Below are 22,745 nucleotides of genomic sequence, written 5' to 3' on the forward strand. Positions count from 1 at the left end.
GGAAATCACACAGCAAAAGTCAAGTGGAATTTCTAAGATTCTCCACCCTCTTGAGTACATAGAAAAAAGTTAATTCACACATACACAAGATCACCTCTGCATTGATTTATTTTCAGTCTGTGAATCATTGACTGAAAATAAATTAAGTCGCAGATGATCCTGTGTGTGCAATAATGTTTTTTTTCCTATGCACTTGGAATTTCAGGGGGACTATTTTCCTACAACACAAAAGAGAACACACTAAATCCTTGCGCCTAGGGCTTCACTGGGTTAAGTTGAACTTGGTGACCTACTAGTAGTATAGCCTATAATACAATACAATACAATACAATACAATACAATACAATGCAATACAATGGGAGACTTTTTTCAGTCAGCAGCCCTCAGAGCATGTAGCCGACCCAGTCTGCTGAGATGGTGATGCATCAGTCTGCAGATACATATTTTGCATTAAACAAGTGATGTCCCTCCCTGCTTTAGGCCCTACCTCATTTGCCTGAAATCCCACAGCACAGGTAGTGTAAACTGAGCTACTCAGTATACTTGTTTAGCACTGTATCACTGCTGCACATGGAGTGCAGAGTGTATTGACAGATATATGGTGATTATTAGAATTAGGAACCTCAACAATCCCATCCCCCAAACCAAGTGAAGAGGAATCCCATAGAGCCTATATTAATGGTAGTTGTAGGTGCCTTCTTTAGGTGTCATCTAGTTAGGGTGTCCTGAATTTGTACAGTAAAGGCAGAGCCCATCAATTTACCCCGCTTGGTCTCTTCACTTGTACTGCAGGCAGTCGGTCAGCAGGTGTCGCCCTGACTCCTCTGATGTAAGGAAAATGACACAAGGCTTCAGGTAGAGTGAGGTATTCACAGCCACCCTGCCCTGTAACAGGTGTGATAGGATTCCTATAGGTGCTTGGGTGGAGGTGGGTACGAAACTACGTTGACTTAACTCTACCTGTTCATACCAAAGTGCTGTAGTAGAACAGTGTTGTTGTAACTAAGAGAATCGCTGAACAAAACATTTAATTCATGCGTTGATTTAGCCATTGCAGTTAGAAAATCACCAAACTACTTCCTAGCATGGGAGTGTACCACGCACCAACCATGAAAGTATTATATTATCACCAACACAGACCAGAGCTGGCCTGGCTCATGTCTGCCTGTGTAACGTCTACCGTACTGCCTGGTATTTCCCTTATGCAGGGCTCTGCGCAGCCCGAAGAGTGCATACCGTAATTCCCCTAAGCACTGCGCATCACAAAAAAGAGTCTATGACTTTCAAAGAGAGCCCGGCTCAGAGGACGGTGGACGGGGGACAGGGGGGCATGTCCCCTCCAATATTAAAAGATGCTTAAAATGTCCCCCTCCAAAAATAAACCACGACATTGTGTTATTTTGCCTCTGCATTGAAAAATCAACCGCAGGACTTTTATTTTGAAAAGCCTTTGACTTCATGCAATGTGTAATGAAGTTGAATGAAGTAGGCTATCTCCATAAAAAAGTGCGCCACAAGAAATAGACTTGATAGGGCTTCATATCAATGAGGAGCAGACAGCAGCCAAGGCAGCGCTCCAAACTGCAGCCAAAAACAAAGCTGCACTACTGTGCTGGCTTTTTGTACTTTATAATAACATCTTTTCAAGTTAAAGCCAGTCAGTGTTGTAGCAGGGCTTGGAGAAAAACATTATTATTATTGTTATTGTAGGCTATTATTATTAATGAGAAACAGGCGAAACTAGATAGATTGGCTGAAAGCCTGCTGTAACCAACACATAAAGTCTGATCTGTCGCTTAGCAGAGTCATTCTTTCTTTATTTTCAGACAGCCTTTTTAAAAGTTACTAGAAATGAGTATTGCAAAAATTTTCCTCCTGCGGAGCATGCCCCCGGACCCCAGTAGTCAAATCTGTCTAGCCCCCCCCCCTCCCTCCTACGGCCATGCAGCTATGAAATGTGTGCAAGAGAAATTAACTGCAAGGTGGTGCGTACGTGCTTTTTCCCAGGTAGACCTACAGTTAATTAAAAGTTGGGTCGACTGAATTAAAGGGGGTTTAAAGTTGGCTGGAGAGTTTTACAATTAGGCATAAGGGTATTTTACAAACAAGTAATGAATTAAAGCAAAACAAAACAAAACATGCATTTGAGACAGACAGATAGCCGCACAGTCAACCCCTGTGCTTAAGCCCATATTTTACCATCATCAGATGGCATAATTTATTGGCCTATGTTTTATAAACATCCTACAATATGTAGCCTGAGGAGAGTGAGTATTATCCCTGCACGTCTGATACCACAGTAGGCGGTCGCCGTCACTGCTCTCATGCTGAATAGCGCGACTGTTTTCCTTAGCAGAGTTTCATAAGTGCTGCAGCCCGCTGTAATGCACAGTGTTTACGTGCTTGCATGGGGGAGTTAACGGATGTTTCCTTTTGTTCCTCTTGAACCAAAACCCGCTGGACACTCGGCCCTGCATCTAACGGGACAATCATTTGGACATGGCAGGGACATTAAGGCTGCTGGCGAGTTTGTTGTTTGTTCTTTCCCCCCTTGCGGAAGGGGGGCGCAGGGAGAGAGTTTACTATGTGGGGATCATTGAGGACGTCTGGGATTACGCACCAAGTGGAAAAAACCTCATAAGCGGGCAAGAAGTCGCGAATGATGAGTGAGTTTGTGCCACGGTCAACTTTAAATGATTTGAAAATATTTCATGCAGATAGGAAAGACCACGACAGATAGTCTGATTACAAGTGAGCCAAGTTACTCCATTTGATTCACTCTGTCACAGCCACGCATGGGGTGTACTGACAGATCTGTGGTGATTATTACTAGAGTTAGGAACCCCAGGGATCCCATCTCCCAAACCCAGAAATGTTTATATTGAAAGTGATACTTCATGGCCAATAGTTTTACTGCTGGAAGCCTGGTGGACGCCGAGATTCAAAGATGATGAGGCATGATTAGTTCATAGTGACAAATATTGACTGACTGTCTTCTTTCATGAGGTTACAGGCTTCCTTGGCTATGTTTAATTTTTCAATTTTTTAATTTTTCGTTTAATTAGTACTGTCACTGAATTATAGAGCAATTTAAATGTTTTCCTATGCCTCAGTGCCAGTCCGTTTCAGGTAGGATATCTGTAGGTGGTGTATAGGCACATTTGAGGCACAGCTTCTCCCTTATTCCATAGATTTAAATAGAGAGGTTTGAAGCATAACACAAACTGTTACAGCCTTGCGCAATTCAGCTGGGCCTTTTTCCTGACTTTCACTTACCTGTTCAGCTTGCCCAATAGTCACCGAGGAATGCCACACAGGTATGCTATGCTCCAAAGATGCACAGGTGCATCTATGTTTTATACACCTGCACAAGATCAGCTGTGCTCAAACCTTAGTATTTTAGCCTATACTCTGAACAGTCATTTTTTATCACATTGTCCACTTGTTTTTCCCATTTGACATTATTTTTGAATCCATAGGCAGAGGATTTCACTGCCTCCAGTTGGTGGCTGTTAAGGAAAAGATGAGTTATAGATATGAGCCAATGGGGAACCAAGATATGGAGTGTTTTACAATAACTGGGTTTGAGCTGCATGACATGGTCACACAGGTGCACAGCTTGCAAATTGGAGATGTGCAAGAAATCTTACTTCAAAACCACATGAAGGATCAAGCAACCTACTTTCTTCATTCAGCCTGCCATAGCAAACCTATTAAAGTGAAATGATAACATTTAACTATCTATATTAACTCAGCTGAGGCATTAGTAAGCCCACTGAATAAATAAGCACCCATACAGAAACACTGAGAAAAGCCTTGTAGCACCCAAAGTTTCATAGGTGCAGGGATGGCTACTTTCTGATGCCTTTTAGGTGATGATTAGTGGGTGAGGCGTGGAGCTACAGCACAAATACTTTGAAGTGTGTCACTAAATTCCTATGACCACGTGGTCAGTAACACCCTGAAGTCAGACTGTCAGCAAGGTTGTCCTTAAAATCTGCTGCTGGTCCCTGTAAATGTAATGCTTTCTGTTCTAGATTTTGGTTTGGTTGTGAATTGGATTTACTGTAGCACAATTATGTTTGCAACAGCTCGAGTAACAGGTTATTAGCCTGTAGCAACATGTAATCACAATAATGACATGTTTAATTGTTAGAGCTGCAACCAGATAGGTGGAATTTGTTCTGAAACACCACAGCAACAATTACAGGATATATGACCTAGTTTCTGTACTTTTTAAGATGAAATTTAGTCCGTTAATGACAGTGAATCTAACAAAAAATCCCAAAGAGACAAATAGCCTTTTGTGAAATCTTAACATGCGTGCATAGTGGACAAAGAAGTATCTTACAGAGATGAGGGAACAGTCTGAATAGCATCAAAATAGCAGTAATTACTCTGACATCTCTTTCTCTACTCCCTCCTCCAGACTCTCCTCCTACACACGCCCTTTCTTCCTCGTCCATCAGTACTCCTGTTACTGTCTCCCATCTAACCCCTGCTCTCTCTGCTTCTCTCACTCCTTTTCCTTCCATCCATATCTGTTCTCAGACATGCATCTGTATTCTTGACGGGAGGACCCCATCGTATCGGCAGTTCGTATAAGAAGGCGATGTTCCGGCAGTACACAGATGCCACATACCGTTTCCAGGCCCCCCGACCTGAATGGTTGGGCTTCCTGGGGCCCATACTGCGGGCTGAGGTTGATGATGTCATCGTGGTCCACCTGAAGAACTTTGCCAACAGGAATTACTCCATGCATCCCCACGGAGTCTTCTATGAGAAGGATTCAGAGGGTATAGTGATACATATGCACAGAAACACACATACTGTACACACATACACACACACACACACACACACACACACACGTGCAACATCAAAGAGACATCATTAAGAGTTTTGTATTTGGATGAGTTTTGCTCTAAAATGAGATATCCCCCTGACAAAAGTGACACCGACTGATACAAAATGATAGCTATAGGAGCTGTAGTATTATATTTTAAAGAATACCGAATGATGAATTAAAAGGATTTCTTTCCAAAATGGATATAGAGTTTTAGAAATGATATCTCCTAATAAATCATGACAAAATGTGACGCAAAATGTAGAAAAGTGAATTACAAAATTCACATCACATTACCATTGTTTGGATAAGTTATGATGACATTTAAGACTGTGTTTTAAAAATGAAAGCATGTGAGTAACATCACTACAGATACCTGAAGAAGTCAATGTGGACTGATCACAGGGATACACATTCCAACAAGTGAAAATGCTCTGCCAAAATGTACCATCGCTTTAAGTTTTTAAGTTAAACAGTTTTCTTAGCAAATTCCTTTAAGGGAGTGTTCTATTTAAGCCGGGTCTTTTATCAAAAACTTGTTTGACCAGGTCAAACAAGATGACATGGAAAAAACAAATTGCAAGCCAATAAAAAAATGACACAAAGATATCTTTTAGATCAGTGCAAAGGATGCGTGTACAAAGAGTGACCTGGCACACCTTCATTGACTGGCATTCTATTCTGGCAGATTTAGTGTCTTAAGTATTCTTCACTCTGCAACTCTGTGTTATGCAATACTCCCCATCCCCCATCCTATTAGGGAGATGCTTGCTGTTCTGGGAATTTTCCAGGCTCTGAAATTTTGGTTTCCTCCTTGAAACAGATTATGAATGGTGTCCTGCCCTATTTCAGAGATTTAAGTCATTCTGTGAGTCAGTCAGACAGAGGATATCTTCTCACTGGCCAGCTAACATTTACAGTACCGTACAGAACAGCCTCTCAGGGGTCAAAACAACAAGTGATAAAATCTGCTAATTCTGTGTTAAGCCATGTCAGGTGACAAATGAGGAACTCAAAGTTCACTGGTGTATCCAGAAGTGTCTGTCACTATGTGTGAGGTCATTTATGTGTTTATAGCACATACATACTTACACACGTGGCAGTTGAAAGCTTAAAAGAGATAGGACCCAAAGAAAAAAATGGATACCACCTTGATTTTGAATAGCTTTGATCAAGGATGTGATTATTAAGGCCATTTAAATTTGTTAAATCATATATTTTATGTAGAATATGTTCTCCATTGTTCTGCTACATTTAGTTTCTTATAAAAAAATCAAAGGCAAAATTGTTCTTTTACAACACACATAACCCTTTTGTTGTCTACCAGTTTAACATCAAAACAGACAGGTCCAAATGCTTTTCACACTTCCGAGGAAAAAATAATCTCTGACTTCTTGCATTTGTCCACCAGGGGCGCTCTATCCAGATGGGACATCAGCCAAGTTGAAGCAGGATGACTCTGTTCCTCCAGGAGGCAGCTACACCTACCGCTGGGAGGTCAGGCCAGAATTTGCACCCACAGATGGCGATGCCAACTGTCTGACCTGGGTCTACCATTCTCACCTTGAAGCTCCTAGGGATATTTCCTCTGGACTCATAGGTGCACTGCTCACCTGTAAGAAAGGTATGAAGATATGTGACCAAATACCATGAACCCAGGCTCACTCAACCTTATCCATTTAACATCAGAAAATGTTTCCTCAAAATGCACTTTTTTTTATTCAGTAATTAATAATTCAAACAAAATATTTATCAACCCCTTATGTAATATACACTTTTAAAGCTCTGAATGCAAATATCAGTAATCTATGACAAACAAAAAACTTCCCCACAATGTGCCTGTTTTTCCCTGTTGGCTCACATCTGTGTCTGTCTTAAATTGTGTGTGCATGTCAAGGCAATTTATTTATGTAGCCGTTAATCATAGAGTCTCACCCATAGCCACACCCATATTATGAAACAATGAATGAAAATGGCACGCTTAGATCAAGACAAGTCAAGTTTTATTTGTTTTTAGCCCAATATTGCAAAGCATGTCTCAAAGGGCATAACAAAATTAAAAGAAAAACAATGGTCATGTAGACTAGTAGGTACAAACACATATAATAATGCATAATAAAGAATAAAAATGTAAATACAGCAACTAAGTGACTTCAAAAGGCAGGGGCATCATATCAGTGGGTCATTGTAACATAACCAGCTAGACTTGGTCATAAGTTAGAGACAACAGATATGTTTTAAGCCTGCTTTTAAAATATTCCACAAAGTTAGCATCTCTGATCATTACTGGGAGACTATTCCAGAGAGATGGTGATCAGTAACAGAAAGCCCTACTGCCTACATTTATCCTTAGAACAGACAGGAGACCTGCATCCTGGGATTGCAGAGGTCTCATTTGTATATATGGGGCAATAAATGGGTTATACTTTAGCTATATTCAGCAGATGAAAAAAGGCAGTTTTTGTAATTTTGTTGATATGTATTTCAAATGAAAGGTCAGGATCAAACATGACACCAAGATTCTTAATGATTTTGATGTATCACAGAGTCCCTCTGTGATACATCAAAATTAAGAGAAAAATTGTTGGGCCAAGAATCAGCATCTCTGTTTTGTTCAGTAGAAGGAAATTTGATGTCATCCAGCCTTCGACTGAGATAAGCATGCCTATGTGTTTTGTATTTGTAGGTCATTTTTAGGTTCGATGGAGATGTAAAGTTGACTATCATCTGCATAAGAATGAAATCCTAAACTGTATTTATGAACTGGGTTCCTGCGAGGCAACATGTACATGGAAAATATAATTGGGCCAAGGACGGAACCCTGTGGCACACCGTAGTTCACCATAGATCCTCAATGAGAACACGGAAGAACTCCCACAAAAACCTCAATTAGAAAAAAAAATGGGAGAAAATGGGAGAAGGACTACACAGAGAGGGAGCCCCCTTTCAGGACGGTCAGGCACACGGGTGCTGAGAGTGGGCAAACAAAGCTGAAGTGTGCCTGCATCAGTGCATGATTGCCTAAGTATGTAGAGTATTCACCCACAGCTTGCAGTACCTCATGTTTCTGTGTGCACACAGGCATCCTGAAGCAGATTTCTGAACCAGTCCCGGGTCAGACAACACCAGAGGCTGTGCTAGAATCAGAGCGTAATGATGTGGACCAGGATGTGTTCCTGATGTTCAACGTGGTGGATGAAGGCCTGAGTTGGTACCTGGAGGACAACATTCGGACCTTCTGCTCTGATCCAGATGGAGTCAACCGGGAAGACCCTGACTTTGAGGAGTCAAACCTGATGCATGGTGCGTGATGACATTTTTCAAAATCGTACTCATTGTTTAGACCTTAAGGCTACTGTACATGGATTAAGTTGGTTAACCACAAGGATATTATTCATTGTACTATGGAATATTGGTTTATTTTTTAATCTGAATTCCAAATTTAGATTAAAAAATTGAAAATACTCATCCCAATTTTCTTCCTTTCCCATTTTCTATCCCCTGCCCCCTGATGACTCTACATTTTCAATCTCTGTTGTCAAAGTACATTGCTATGAATTGTATGATTCATTTGCAACAATGCTGTCTGTATCCTTAAATTCTTTTAAAATTTCCACAGAATGCAGTCACATCACATCAGGCTTCACATCACTAGTTCACTCCACAGACTATAAAAGAAAGATTAAGATTAAATCTTTTCTCTGTTTGTCCTGTCCTCTAACTTCTCCCTCTGTTTTTCTTTGTGTGACAGCCATTAACGGGTACATGTTTGGTAACCTGCCTGGAATCGAGTTATGCCAGAACCGCTTTATAGCCTGGCATTTATTTGGCATGGGTAACGAGGTTGATATTCACTCCGCCTATTTCCATGGGAATACACTGTTGGACCGTGGCCACCGCACCGACGTTCTCAGCCTGTTCCCAGCCACTTTTGCTACAGCCGAGATGGTCCCGATGGCAATAGGAAAGTGGCTGCTGACCTGCCAGGTTAATGACCATCTTCAGGGTAGGGCATCTCACCTTTAACCTCTGTGTCACCTTTGCCCTCTTTGCTGTGACACCTGAATGGTTGTGGAGAGTTGCTGACAGGGGAGAATGCATTGTTGTGAGGTACACCACTGCTATTGTCAGAGCACTAGTAAGAGGTTAAAGTCATGAGCCCTGTGTCATGTGTTTCTGCTCTAAGAGTCACTTTTGTCATGTTGAAACAGGCCTTGAGTTTTATTTCCAGCTAGGGCCTGTCCAAAGTCTGTTGAGCATTGCACCGAATGAGCAATACATGCTCAGTTTGAGTAATGCTGACACTTGTGAAATACTACCTCTGTGCATCACACTGGACTTTCCATAGTGTGTTAATCTTGTCTCTCTCTGCAACTTTACAGGAAAGTCACTTTATGACCCACATTAATTTAAAGGCCCAATCCACGACCGTTGTACAGCGCCACCATCGCCCCAATCGTCGCCCTAGCTGTCTCTGTTTTTGTTTCGCTTTCACAGCAGCCGAGGGGAGAGGTTAGGAACAAGTACATGCAAGCCGAGGAGCCACGGGAACTGCCCAAACAGCTTGTACATAACAGCTTTTGGATAACCAGGGCTGGCAATTTCCGTAGTTACTTCACTTAGCATCAACTAATAAATGTATTTCCCTCTAAGAAATTAATGGTATAGTTTGGTTACGACAATGAAAATAATATTACATAGCTGCCTGTCCTGACATCCTCTCACAAAGCCAAGAAAGACCTTCTGCCATTAGACTCAGAGACGAGTGGGTGCAGCAGGGGGAGGGGTGCTCTCAAAGCAAACAGCAAACCAAAACAGTTGTGTTGTTGTAATTCCTTGCTCAGCCACAAGAGACCTGCTCTCACCAGTGATCGTGGATTGGGGCTTTAAAATACATCACAGCATTACAGCACATTACAGTTTTATTTACTATACACATCATACTTTTGAACAGAACTTTAGAACAGAACCCTGCCACACTATTATTTTATACCCTGCCAATAAATCTGAGGGATTCCAATTGGTTTTCAACCATTAGGCATTCCTAAGGTTGATTTACACCACAAGCATTTCCTCTGTAAAGTTTAATTATGGGTTGTATAATGTTGTGTGTGTGTGTGTGTGTGCGTGTGTGTGTGTGTGTGCGTGTGTGTGTGTGTGTGTTTCATCTATCCTAGCTGGGATGCAGGCCTTGTATCAAGTGAAGTCCTGTGGCAGTCAGGCCAGTCCCTCTCCAGAGGGAGGTGTCATGAGGGATTACTACCTGGCAGCAGAGAAGGTCCGATGGAACTATGCCCCATCTGGAATGGACCTAATCAATAACGTATCCCTTACTGAGAGCAACAGGTAGGCAGACACGTTGATGCCAAATTATGAGAGACATCCTGCAAACTACAACCTACTGCAATACATTTTAACGGAGTAATTCACCCAAAAATGAAAATTGAGTCATTATCTACTCACCCCGATGTCAGACAAAACTCCATTGAAGTTTGTAGGACCACCAAACACACAATGAGTTAGCCCCTGTAGTTGCATCTCAGCCTCCCTCCCAAACTATTCTCTTTATGCTCAAATAAAAGCATAAAATGTCCTTCAAATTTCTCCAAACAGCTCATGCGGCATAATCCAAGTGTTCTGTAGTCAAACACTTGCACTGTAGGTCCAGAAGTCCAATATTTACCTCATTATCTCCTATATTTCCCATAGTGACAATGCTCTGGTCGCATGTGCACCCTTCAGTAGCAAGCAGAGTGTTTCGCCAGAGGAAACTATAGGAGATAATGAGGTAAATACTGGACTTTTGGACCCATAGTGCAATCGTTTAGCTACAAAACACTTGGATTTGATGGATTATATGTCTTTTTTTGGACCTATAAAAACGTCAGTAGTTTGGGAGGAGGCTGAGATGGAGCTATGGGGACACTGTGTGTTTGGTGATCCTACGAACTTCCGTGGGGTTTTGACTGAAGTAGGGGTGGGTAGATAATGACACAATTTTCATTTTGGGCTGAACTATTCCTTTAAGGCTGGCAATATTGCCAAACAAAGTTGTTTGTCTATGTGTATTGGCTCTGAACGTGGCTGATTATATATGAGGTGGTCATTCCTGTGGTGAGTCAGGTTTGTGGTGTCTAGTGTAAACAGTGTAGATAGCAATTCAGTTGTTTGTTTTTTTTGTTATTGTTCCCTGACCTGACATAGTGTAACCTCTCTGACTGGCCAGCTGTTTGTTCTGTTCTGTTTCACTGTAGTATGAAATTCCACAGCCCTGACTCATCAAGGCCACATGAATAAATCTTTAATTCATACCACAGCACTCCTTCTGTCTCCACTCATCCTGTACTCTCCATGTCCTCCCCCTCCATACCCACAACCCCCTCTCCTTCATGCATGTAGTGCATCAGAGGTGTTTTTTGGCAGAGATGGGGGTATGATCGGGGGGACCTACTTCAAAGTGGTATACACGGCATACACAGATAATACCTTCACCACCAAAAAACCATCAACGCCTGATACAGAACATTTGGGAATCCTGGGTGAGGCCTGCTCTTTCGCCAAGTGTCTTTCTCTCCTTTGGGACGTCTCGTAATCCCTCTTACGTTACTCATATTCACTCTGGCAGTACACTGGTGTTTTGACTCTCGCATATAATTCTCTCACAAACTCTCTTGTCTTACATCTGTCCAGGTCCTGTCCTGAGGGCTGAGGAAGGAGATACCCTCACAGTCACATTCATGAATAAGGCTGATAGGGACTTCAGTATCCAGCCTCATGGTCTACATTACGACAAACACTTCCAGGGAAGCAGCTACAATGATGGTGAGACACTTCAAAGCAGCTAGTTGCATAGGCCCTTTTCACATTCTGGTTCTCAGTGCTTCTGCATTGAGAAACCGGTGCATTACTAATTCCTCTTGCCAGCTATGTCCTTCACTATATCGCTCCACAACCTGCCCCATATTTTTCATTTGTTACATTATGTATCTAGTGCTAGTAACCATTACAATTTTGTTTTTTTTGTTGGATTGGTTTGTCAGTAAGTCGCAAAAAGAAACTTGCCACAGGAAGTTGTAATGCACCGGTTTAGCTGTTACCATGACGATGTGAAAAGGGCCTATTGCCACAAATTCTAGTTACACACCAAATCCACATCCCTATACAAAGCAAATGGTTTTGTACCCTATCATGTCTAATTAGTCAAATTCTATTGGCTTTTAATTTTATTTATTAGATATTCAAGACTTTGCATATAGTGATCACAAGGAGATGATTTAATAAGCTGTATTTAATGCATAAAACTAAGCCGGGGGCTCCAGATGGTTCGTTATTCAGACAGACAGACAGAGGCATGATTTTGCATGGATATTGCTTCAACATTGAAGATTATGTCCCCGTCAACCCTGCTGTCTCTGCCTCTGGTGTTGGCTGGACTAATGAAGCAACGCTATTACAGCAAAGACCCAAGCTATAATGCTAATTTGGCTCCCTGTAAACAGTTGCTTCTGTGTATGAAATATCTCAATTACTTCATATTTGAAATTTTGAAATAATCTTACAGTGATTGTCATTTCTATTTGTGGTTGCAAAACATGAGCTTATTTGCAAAGTTGATGGCAATGTAGGCCAAGCCTTTGACTGCATAAGCCTAGTTCAGAAATACAAATTGGCTTCTTGAGTTAGCCATGGTAAAATAAAAAAGAACAATTAACAAGAGTAGCGAGAGTAATACAGCTATTATCACTATTATCATTATTGAACAGACATTAGAATACATGCTACAAATCAATGGCTTTAACAGTCAGGCAATGTGATTGAATGTATTTCTCAAATCAGCACCACCACACAAAGATTGGCAAGTACAAATAAGTTTGACTTAATCTGTCATGTTAAATCACTGATCACATTAATGACCTGAAGCAACGACAGACAGTACATAGTTGTCTTTGGCTATAAAGTGTAAACCGCAACCCTTTGGCAGTGTTGTGTAACAGAAGCTGAAAGCAAATGAAGATACGCCCATTGACTGGGCTTTCTTGGTAGCATAGCAGTTCTATCTAGGTAGCCTTTTTGCTAGCTGGTGCTCTGAATCACTGTGCTTTGCATTATCAAATCCTTCCAGTCTGATTGTCATCTGTTGGCCTAGCAGTTTCCCTTGGTCTGTTTTGATTCTGTAGGCATAGTGATAGGAAATGCCAAGATCCTTTTGAATGTTATCTCATGTACATGAATAGATGATTGAACAGACAGAAGCAGCAGATCTGGTAATTGTAGTGCTTTGTGTGCGACAGGTGTTGACAAGCCTGGCTCCCAGGTGGGTCCAGGGGAGACTTTCATTTATAAGTGGCGGGTGCTGGAAGGTCCCTCTGCCTCAGACTCTCCCTGTATCCCCTACCTGTACTACTCCGCCAGTGAGCCCACCCATGACACCAACTCCGGATTAGTGGGACCCCTGCTGGTGTGCAAGAAAGGCACCCTGGGGGAGAACGGAACCCAGGTGCTGTGTTAGCATTCATGCACACTTTCTCTCTCTTTTTATTTTATTCTTCATCAATGTCTTTCTTTCTCACTGTCTCAGGGAGCGGGCAGAAAAAGCCAAAATACACAGCATTTTAATGGGTTTCCTCTGTGCACATACCAACAAAAAAACAAAATTCATTACAGGAAGGCACCAGTTTGATTAGATTAGATTAGATCAGATGAAACTGTAATGATCCCTGTTGGGAAATTGGGTCACTGCAGATAAGATAGATAAGGGTAGAACACAAGGTACTGAACATAATGCAGCAAGTAACTGTAGCAAAAGAATATCTTGAGATGTTGAGGGGAACACAGTTATACATCTTTGATAAGCAGACACTGACAGATTACACACATTACTCACATTATCATGTACACAAAATGAAGAACATACTTACAGTAATGTGTCCAGACATGCAAATGTACATTGTAAGCTATTTACATGATCAAATTTACAGATAGAAGAAATGTATTTGCAGAAATATGTCCATAATGTACAGATTTACATTATCAGCTCCATATTGGTTTTTCATATTGATATCGATTTTCACATATTGATATCAGTTGTACTGCATTTTACTTAACAACAGCTGTTTACTTAGTGCTAACTGTAAACCCATGAAGCCAATAGTGTATTTTTATCTCTAACTAATATTAATCTTCAGAATCTGCTGTTATTAAGAATTACAACCATTGTCAGTGTGTGTTTTAACTTCAATTGAAGGATTGCATGCTCCTCTGTGTGTTGAGAAAATTCTACAACCCTTGTTTATGAAACCTTTTCAAAACAAATTAGATAAACTCAGAAATGTATGGTCGTCAAGCTAAAAACGAAGCTGTTTTTCTCAGTTCCTGGAAAGTTGACATTTTAGAGATACAAGGTTTTCCCCCGACAACAGCGATATGCAAAGAAGTGTGAAGCAGATCTAAACAATGTATTACATTTTCCATTTCCATTGATATTGATAACATGCATTTATCTTTAGTTTCACCTTGACTGTCTGTGTGCTATTTCGCAGAGGGACGTGGATAAGGAGTTGTTCCTTCTGTTTTCTGTCATGGATGAGAACCTGAACTGGTATTTGATGGAAAATATCAACGTGTTTGGCAGCAATGAGACAGACCTAGCAGATGAAGCCTTTGAGGAGAGCAATAAGATGCATGGTAATCAGTGTGTCTGCGGGTGTGGGAGGGGGGTGTGTGTACTTAGTTGCCTCATTGTCTGTATTTACTTTTAAATAGTATTATATTGACACTGACTGCAGCTTGCAAAGCACTGTCATATCTGAGTGCAGTTACTGGCATTTTGTTTATATTTGCTTTCTTGTCTCTGTATTTTTATTTTATTTTTTTGTATCTCCCCTTCATTTTAGCGGTGAATGGGTTCATGTATGGGAACCTTCCTGGACTGAAGGTATGTGCCGGGGACAAAGTTGTGTGGTACACCTTTGGGCTAGGTACAGAGGCGGACATCCATGGTGTTTATTTCGAGGGCAACACCTTCCAGAGGCAGAGCATGACCCGCGACACAGTCAGCCTGTTCCCACACACCACTGCTGCAGTTGTCATGCAGCCACGCACTGCTGGTCAGTCACATTGCTCTCTACACACACATACACACACACAGACTGCTGCTATCCAAACATCGCATACTTTTGTCTCGCACACACATTCTCTGGGTCTGTCACGTCTGAGAAATTTTGACTCTGCCAAACCAAGAATCTTTTTATTCTTATATATAAATTTAAGATTTGTTCTTTGCAAACATGCTGACATTATCTTGAGTGTGAGTTTCCCATGACGTATAACCTCCATCCAACACTTCACAACAGGAAACATGTACGGCCACAATATAAACTGGAGCAGGAAATGTCTGCCAAGACTGTAAATTCATACGTAAGAATATACTAAATAAGAGCATACACTGTGTATTTACAGTGCTTGTAGTATCCTGAGAGTGTGAGTGATACATCAGCCTGGTTAAAGGGGAATTCCACCATAAATGACCATCAGGTTATTTCTGTAAATGTAGACTTTTGCCTAAAACTCCTCTAGGTTTCTCCTCTGTGTTTTATGTGTTGAGTTATGAGTTATGAGAAAAATACAGTCCTATGAAATCATTGGCTTCAGATTTTACGGACAGTCGTGTTCAACATATATAATTGGGGAAAAAGTTGTAAATGTTTAATACAGGTACAGGGGTATGGGACATGTAATTCACCTCAGTTGCCTATCTCAAGCAATGTAACTCAGTAATCTCACTGGATCAGTGGATTTCCCCTTTAACATTTGAACATTGGACAAACTCCATGGATTGTTAAGATGTTGTATTGTTCTTACTAAAAACAGATTTATCACAATTTCCAACTACTTAACCACTCTTCCTTCCCCTACAAAGGTGTGTATGAAGTGAGCTGCAGAGTAACAGACCACTACTCAGCTGGGATGAGGCAGCAGTACATCGTAAAGAATTGTCCGGGGCATAATGTGAACCGCCCACACAAAGGGCCGACGAAGGTTGTACAGTATTTTATCAGCGCTGAAGAAATAGAGTGGGACTACTCACCGGACAGAGCCTGGGAGCTGGAGAAGCACCACGCCACACCTGAAAACAGGTGTGTGTGCATTCACGCAAGATAATTGTACGTTGACGTATTTCTGTTTTGCAGCTGGAACCTGTGATTTACAGCGTAACTTATTACTGTTTGTTAATGCTAGCAAATTGGTGTGTGTCTCCCAGTCCAGGCAGTATATTTGTGGAGAGAGGAGAGAACAGGATTGGCTCACGCTATAAGAAGGTGGTGTACAGAGAGTACACCGATGAAACCTTCAAAATACAGAAGGAGCGACCGCCGAACCAACAACACTTGGGAATTCTGGGTACGCTTAGCTGTTCTTATCTCTCTCATGTTTTTAACCAAGAAAAAGCTGTAGGAGGACCTATATAGAAATGGCTCGCTTAGTGGATAATTCATGTCTTTATGAACACATTCATACATGTATGTGTTTTGTTTTTTCCCCTGCAGGTCCAATAATCAGAGCAGAGGTAGGAGAGCAGATCCTGATCACATTCAGAAACAACGCCAGCCGGCCGTACTCCATCCACGCACATGGAGTGAAAACCAGTGACATGCACAATCCAGTCGAACCTGGTGAGAATAGAGTTTGTGAAAAAAAGAAATGTGTAGCTGTTGCTTATGAAGGCAGAGCAGTACAAAACCCTGACCTTTTACTAAGAAGGAGTGTGTTTATAATTTGTCTGTGTGTGTTCTCGTCCCGTCAGGCATCATGACAGAGTTCAGGTGGGACGTTCCTCACAGCTCCGGTCCAGGAGTCTCAGATCCTAACTGCATCTCTTACGCCTACTACTCCACTGTCGATTTCATCATGGTACACACTGCATGTACCATTCACACAAATAGCACACACTTCACAGTATTACGTTACTGTAAATGAGAATGTGTTCCTTATTCTTGACATGCCTGTTTCAGTAGGGGTTAAAAAAGTCAATGTTTATGAGAGAGCGTGTTCGTTTGTTTACGTTCAGGATCTGTACAGCGGTCTTCTGGGGCCGCTGGTGGTATGCAGGACTAAGACTTTGCGGGGTCCAGATAGACAGAGGAGAGATGTGGAGAGGGAGTTTGCTCTACTCTTTATGGTGTTTGATGAAAACCAGTCCTGGTACTTGGAGGAGAACATCAGAACGTACCTTGGCACCGACCCAAACACCTTCACACCGGACGAGGACTTTGAGGAGAGCAACCTGATGCATGGTGAGAGAGAGAGAAAGAGGGAGAGAGGGAGGGAGAGGCAGAGCGACAGAGTGAAATTGTTGGATTTATGAAAGTGTTTAAGATGAGATAAGAAACTGTATTGATCCCTGTGTGGAAACTGGGTCACTGCAGCAGCAAAAGCAATGGGATAGGATAGGATGTAGCATGGAGAAAGAGAAGAATAGAATATAAGCACAAAAATAGAATATAAAATAAGCAAGAAAAACAATTCAACATAAAATAGAATATAAACAATTTTGGGATTATATAAACATATAAATGCAGACAACAGTAGCGACACATATGAGTAGACTGTACAAGGGGGAGGTATTGGAAAGAGTATGGATTACTTATATGTATGGATTATCTTACAGTTGTTACTTAGTCTTAGTTGTTGTTGTTACTTACTTAGTCATCCTAATAATACCCTGTAATTAAAACGTTATGAAAATCACTTATACCAGACTGTCTAAACATGTAATCATTGAAATACAGAGATCTACACACACACACACACACACACACACACACAAACACACACAAACACACACAATCACAGATACAAACCTTTCGGGATCCAACTGGCACCTCTCTATTCCCACTCTTCCCCGTCCATCTGGCCCCCGCTTAGATGCAAATAAGCTCACCACCTGCCCCTCAAACACATATGGCATAACCTTTGAAGCACATGGGCTAAAATTAAAGTTGCTAATTGAAAGCTTGACAACTTTATCATGCAAGTTAAAAATCTTTCTTCATGTAAGCACCCTAAATGTTTCTTTCTGTCTTGTCCAATTTCGACTCTACAAGTTGAACCTGACAGAACTGTGATCCTCCTTAGCCCACATTGATTGATTGATAGATAAATACAATCAAAACCAAATGAAAACCAGTGTTGGTCTCATACATGAAAGCATGTTTGCCCTGATAAGTGTTTTAAAGAGAGTTTTAACACAGACACTAAAGCATTACAAACTGAAATTTTAATTTGTTTATGACTGCCATGTTGTATGCATTGGTGTGTGTGTTTCTGCGTTTCTGTGTGTGGATGTGCATGTGTGATGTGTGTCTATTGAAGGGATAAATGGCAAGCTGTATGGTAACCTCCATGGCCTGGTGATGACGCAGGGCCAGAAAGTGGACTGGTACCTACTGGGCATGGGCAACGAAGTGGACATGCACACCGTTCACTTCCACGCTGAGACTTTCACCTACAAGGTACCTTCTCCACCATCATCATCATCATCATCATCATCATCATCACAGTCTAAAAGTGCAAGATTTGAATGTAAAAATACACCCGTCTTATCAGCTGAAATTCTGGTGTCGGGTATGGTGGGAAAACGTCTACATCAAAGCTTCAAAGCAAAATACAAAACTGTCTCCTAAACAGCAGTGAGCCAGTGCTCCATCCAGAGAAAGTTGGACTCACCAACATTAGATCTTTTTCTTCTTTCAAGCCTTTGGTTCAAAGCAATCTGGGTATTGAAGTCTAATAACAGTTGCCTCTTGCTGCCATTTAGGATCGCCAAGATGCAAAGTTGCCCCGTTCAGCTTTAATTTCTTAATCCTCATTGATCATCATTACTGTAAATCTCTGTCATCATTGCCGTCATCAGTAACATCACAGTCATCACTAGCTCTTGTCATTGGTCAATATTATGACTGCCATAGTTTTTACTTTTATTTACATTTTTCTCTTCTTTTGTGCTGTTATTTGATGATAGTCAATATTTGTGTTGTGTCATGTACCCTATGAAGACTAGCTAATATTGTTGTGTCTGCTAAATAGTGTCATTGCACATTAGTGTTGTCTGGGATGTAATATGTGAAGGTCTTACACCCAGATAAAAAGCTGACTCATGTATGGTTGGCAACTGTACATCATGCTTTCAGTTCCTCAACTCCATGCTCATTTCCTCCTCTGTGTTCTTCTCTCTCTCTGTTGCCACCCTGTTGTGTGTGTGTGTGTGTGTGTGTGTGTGTGTGTGTGTGTCAGACGGACCGTGTGCATCGTGCAGATGTGTTTGATCTCTTCCCCGGGACTTTCCAGACAGTGGAGATGGAGGCCGGGAATCCTGGGACTTGGTTGCTCCACTGCCACGTGACTGACCACATCCACGCCGGCATGGAGACCACTTTCACCATCAGAGGTGTGTGTGTGTGTGTGTGTGTGTGTGTGTGCATGCATGTGTGCGTGTGAGTGTCCTCTGTCTGTCTGCGTGTTTACATGCATGTGTATTTACATATACATACATGAATGGGTATGAATATTTACAGAAGCAGATTTATCTAACATCCCACTTTTGCTTGTTTTTAATTCCAGAAAAGTCCTCACATGGTAAGATAATTCTTAATTTTAATCTTAATTTATGATGTACAATTTACCGGAACAACTCAGAACGCACAACCTGGGTCAGAAATTACCACCATACTGTATATAAAAGAGTGTTTTTTTTTTGTTTGTTCTTTTAAATAAAGGCATTTTATGCTATTCATATTTCTATTATTATTTATGTATTTAAAATCTGACATCATTATGGGCAGCTATTTCAACACGCTGCATGAACAAAAAAATGTTTTTAGATATAGATGCATATCAATCAGTTGCTGAATTTGTAATCACTAGAACTGATTAATATTCCATCTATCACTTAACAACTAGGTTTGTTATAAGTGAACCTATCAAGAATCAGTCAATTATTCACTAGAAAGTATGTCTAGTATAGTTGTCTAATACTACTAATTGTAGTCTAGTTGTTGAATTTAAGTCCAGCAGTCTAGTTTAGTGCAGTAAGTCTATTAATCAAATCTACTAGTCTAGTCTAGTCATCTAGTTTAGCCCTTTAGCTTAGTTTAGTAGTCTAGTCTTGTATCCTAGTCTAGTCATCTATCTTTCTATATATGTCTAGTCTAGTCTAGTAGTTAATCATCTCATCTAGTCTTTCAGCCTAGCCTAGTAGTCTAATACAGTATATTAAATTCTAGTTTTGTCTTTTAGTCTAGTCTAGTATTGGACTCTTCTCTCTCTCTGTACTGCAGTTGTTATGTAATGGACGCGCAACATTGTGTGTTCTGTAACATTATCTGTCTCTTGGCATCAAATCTTTCAGAGGTAAATGTTTTGGGCCAAATACAACTTACACATCAGCTGTGTCAGGCATTCTTCCAGAGTTGTGAAATTGTTGAATTGTTGAAACTGTAAATATATTCCTGACCATAAAAACTTTTGAGAAGGATGAAACATTCCAATCAGATACCACAGGAAATGTATTCAGGCCATTTGTGATCCATGTTATGAAAACTTTGTAACACAAAAAGTGTATTTTTTTTTTGAAAAAGTAAGACATGAAATGACATGAAAACCATAATTTGTGAATATCAAAGATGTTTGAATAATACTATAACATTGAATTCATCATTGAATAATGATGAGATTGGCTGATAACAAAGATATAGCAAAGAATACATTTTTGGCCCATGTTGTGTTAACTCTTTAAGTAATCAGCGTTATGAATGTAAACAGGATGATGTCATTACTGATTATTGTAAAATGCCCCTCCACCCTCCACCCCCTCCCCTGTCCTCTTGATGCCTCCTTCATTCCCTTCTCTCTTCTTCTCTCCTGCTGTTGCACCAGGAAGTGGAGGCTCCATAAACACTCCATTACTTTCTCTGGCACTTGGACTTTTTGTGGTGGGTGTGCTGCACTAACAGGACGGGACTCTTGACTCTGGACTGTGTGTGTGCAACAATGACAAGGACTGCACTTAATTAAAATCCAGGGACTACATCACTGTGGAGTATGTGTGTGATAGGGGCTACGTACGTAAGCATTATATGAATTAGTAATGAATCACCGATCAAGCCAGCCAAAATGTACCCATAATAATGGCTGTACAATCATGTATAAAGTTCAAGGTAATATTCTTTCTTACAAGTTCAACAACGTTCTATAGCTGTGGATTGTTTGTATGTTGCTCCTGTTTTCTGGCATATTGCACTATATTTGATGGATTTGTTTTGGCTACTTATGCAAAGCACTGCTGTACCAAATATGTTTGATTCAAAGTGTGAATATGGAATAAAGACATTTATTCAACTGTGTTGTGATAGTCATTTATGTGTGTGTGGTCATGCAGATAGGTTTCAGTTTCATTCATGTGTTTTTACCTTTTAGCACCACCTGGCGGCGCTAATGCAATTTGACAAGAGAGAGTTACCAAGAATGCAGACCAGTGATATTGACGGATAGAAGAGTTGTCTGGTCATTGCTATTCTTTTCTTTTGAGTTTAGCCTTCTGCAAAACCCATAGCTTTATTCAGTTTATTCTCATCAACCCATTTAGTATGTAGACCTACAGCACATTCATAATTTAAAAGTAAAAGTTTTAAAATTTTAAGTTAATTTATTTATATTTAGCCCCAAAGGACTTTACAGAAACGAGCCTACCTAGATCTAACTGATCAACAATCAATCAGAGAACAAAATGATGTAATAGCCCACAGTATGCAACTAAATAAAACACAAGGAAACAAAGAGATCCCAGGAAAACCTTATAAGGACAAAAAATGGAAGAAACCCTGGGCGGGCCAAGTCAAAGAGGGATTCTCCACCAGGACAATATCTGTGAAGCTGAAGTCTCCACAATGGCCACATGTCTAATTATTGTCTTTATCTTGTCCTTTGTCTTTGTCTTCATTCAGGAGCATATGTGTTTTATGTGTGCTTTGTAGTGAGTTATAACAAGGGTAGACCTACAGCTAGACCCACTAACCACTATAGGTGTGACACAACTTCAATTACAAACAACATGGACAGTTGGCCTTTGGCTTCTGACTGGATAACCTGTAGCTGACCCAAGGCACTTTGTTTTTACAAAGATAACATGAAATAGTGAGAAATAGACCTGATTTTTGGGTTAGCCTAGATAAGCATTCCGTGGGCCATCAATCAATTTGCCATCCATTATTTAGTAACCTAGATCTTACAGAGCTACTCCATCAACATTATGAAATATGAATACCAATTGGACAGCACATGGCCAGATGGATAGCCAGTATGAATTTTAAAACTGAGTGGCATTCACCTTTGATCTCAGAAGACACTGATCACAGTAATTCTACAAATTGCCATATCAGTGTTATTTAGATAAAATGACTGTTCCTGTTATGGTCGCTCAGTGATCAATGCGCACATTGATAAGGCTTTAGATGAAAGATCCTGCTGCTGCCTCCAACTTCTGACTTTGTTTCCGTTTGCTGACAATTTAACCCTCACCGATAAAAAAATATATTAAGGTGTAAATTTCGAGAAGGTCAGCAGTTTCTAGAAGGTGAAACCATTTGCACAGTCAAAAGAGCGCAACAGTCCGCCTATGGCGCACAGCTTTCCCTAATGGTAGGTTAATAATCTCAAACTGTATGAGCAGTTCTTTCTCTATATTGGTGAAATAAGGTTATAAGTCTTCCTGTCTCCGTATTGCGTTATGTCGGCTATCATCCTGCACAAGGAACCAACTAAACCAGCTGATAATTGGGGAAGTGCGCACTCACTTGTATAGTTTGGGCACATGGGCGTCAGTTGGGTATGGTTACCATACTTT

At 40.8% G+C, this 22,745-nt stretch overlaps 1 protein-coding gene across 1 annotated transcript; it reads left to right on the forward strand.

Annotated features, from left to right (window-relative positions):
* The first annotated feature begins 2,426 nt into the window (after positions 1-2,426).
* On the forward strand, positions 2,427-21,241 carry hephl1b (hephaestin-like 1b). The gene is made up of 20 exons (XM_071914896.2): positions 2,427-2,666; positions 4,552-4,796; positions 6,258-6,470; positions 7,928-8,149; positions 8,598-8,852; positions 10,024-10,192; positions 11,246-11,385; positions 11,537-11,668; positions 13,138-13,343; positions 14,386-14,530; positions 14,740-14,952; positions 15,765-15,981; positions 16,107-16,246; positions 16,393-16,518; positions 16,650-16,756; positions 16,914-17,139; positions 18,218-18,357; positions 19,139-19,292; positions 19,466-19,480; positions 20,780-21,241. Exons 1-20 carry the CDS (start codon positions 2,500-2,502, stop codon positions 20,851-20,853), a joined length of 3,306 nt encoding a protein of 1,101 aa, XP_071770997.1. The 5' UTR covers positions 2,427-2,499; the 3' UTR covers positions 20,854-21,241.
* Positions 21,242-22,745: the final 1,504 nt, after the last annotated feature.

The sequence above is a fragment of the Centroberyx gerrardi genome, chromosome 11 (assembly GCF_048128805.1).
Source record: "Centroberyx gerrardi isolate f3 chromosome 11, fCenGer3.hap1.cur.20231027, whole genome shotgun sequence".
NCBI classification, from domain to species: Eukaryota; Metazoa; Chordata; class Actinopteri; order Beryciformes; family Berycidae; genus Centroberyx; species Centroberyx gerrardi.

Coding starts and splice junctions, on each gene's coding strand:
- hephl1b (XM_071914896.2), top strand. CDS start 2,500: ATGGCAGGGACATTAAGGCTGCTGGCGAGTTTGTTGTTTGTTCTTTCC. Junction 11,669..13,137: donor GGGAAGCAGCTACAATGATG/GTGAGACACTTC, acceptor TGTGTGCGACAG/GTGTTGACAAGCCTGGCTCC. Junction 17,140..18,217: donor GGAGAGCAACCTGATGCATG/GTGAGAGAGAGA, acceptor TGTCTATTGAAG/GGATAAATGGCAAGCTGTAT.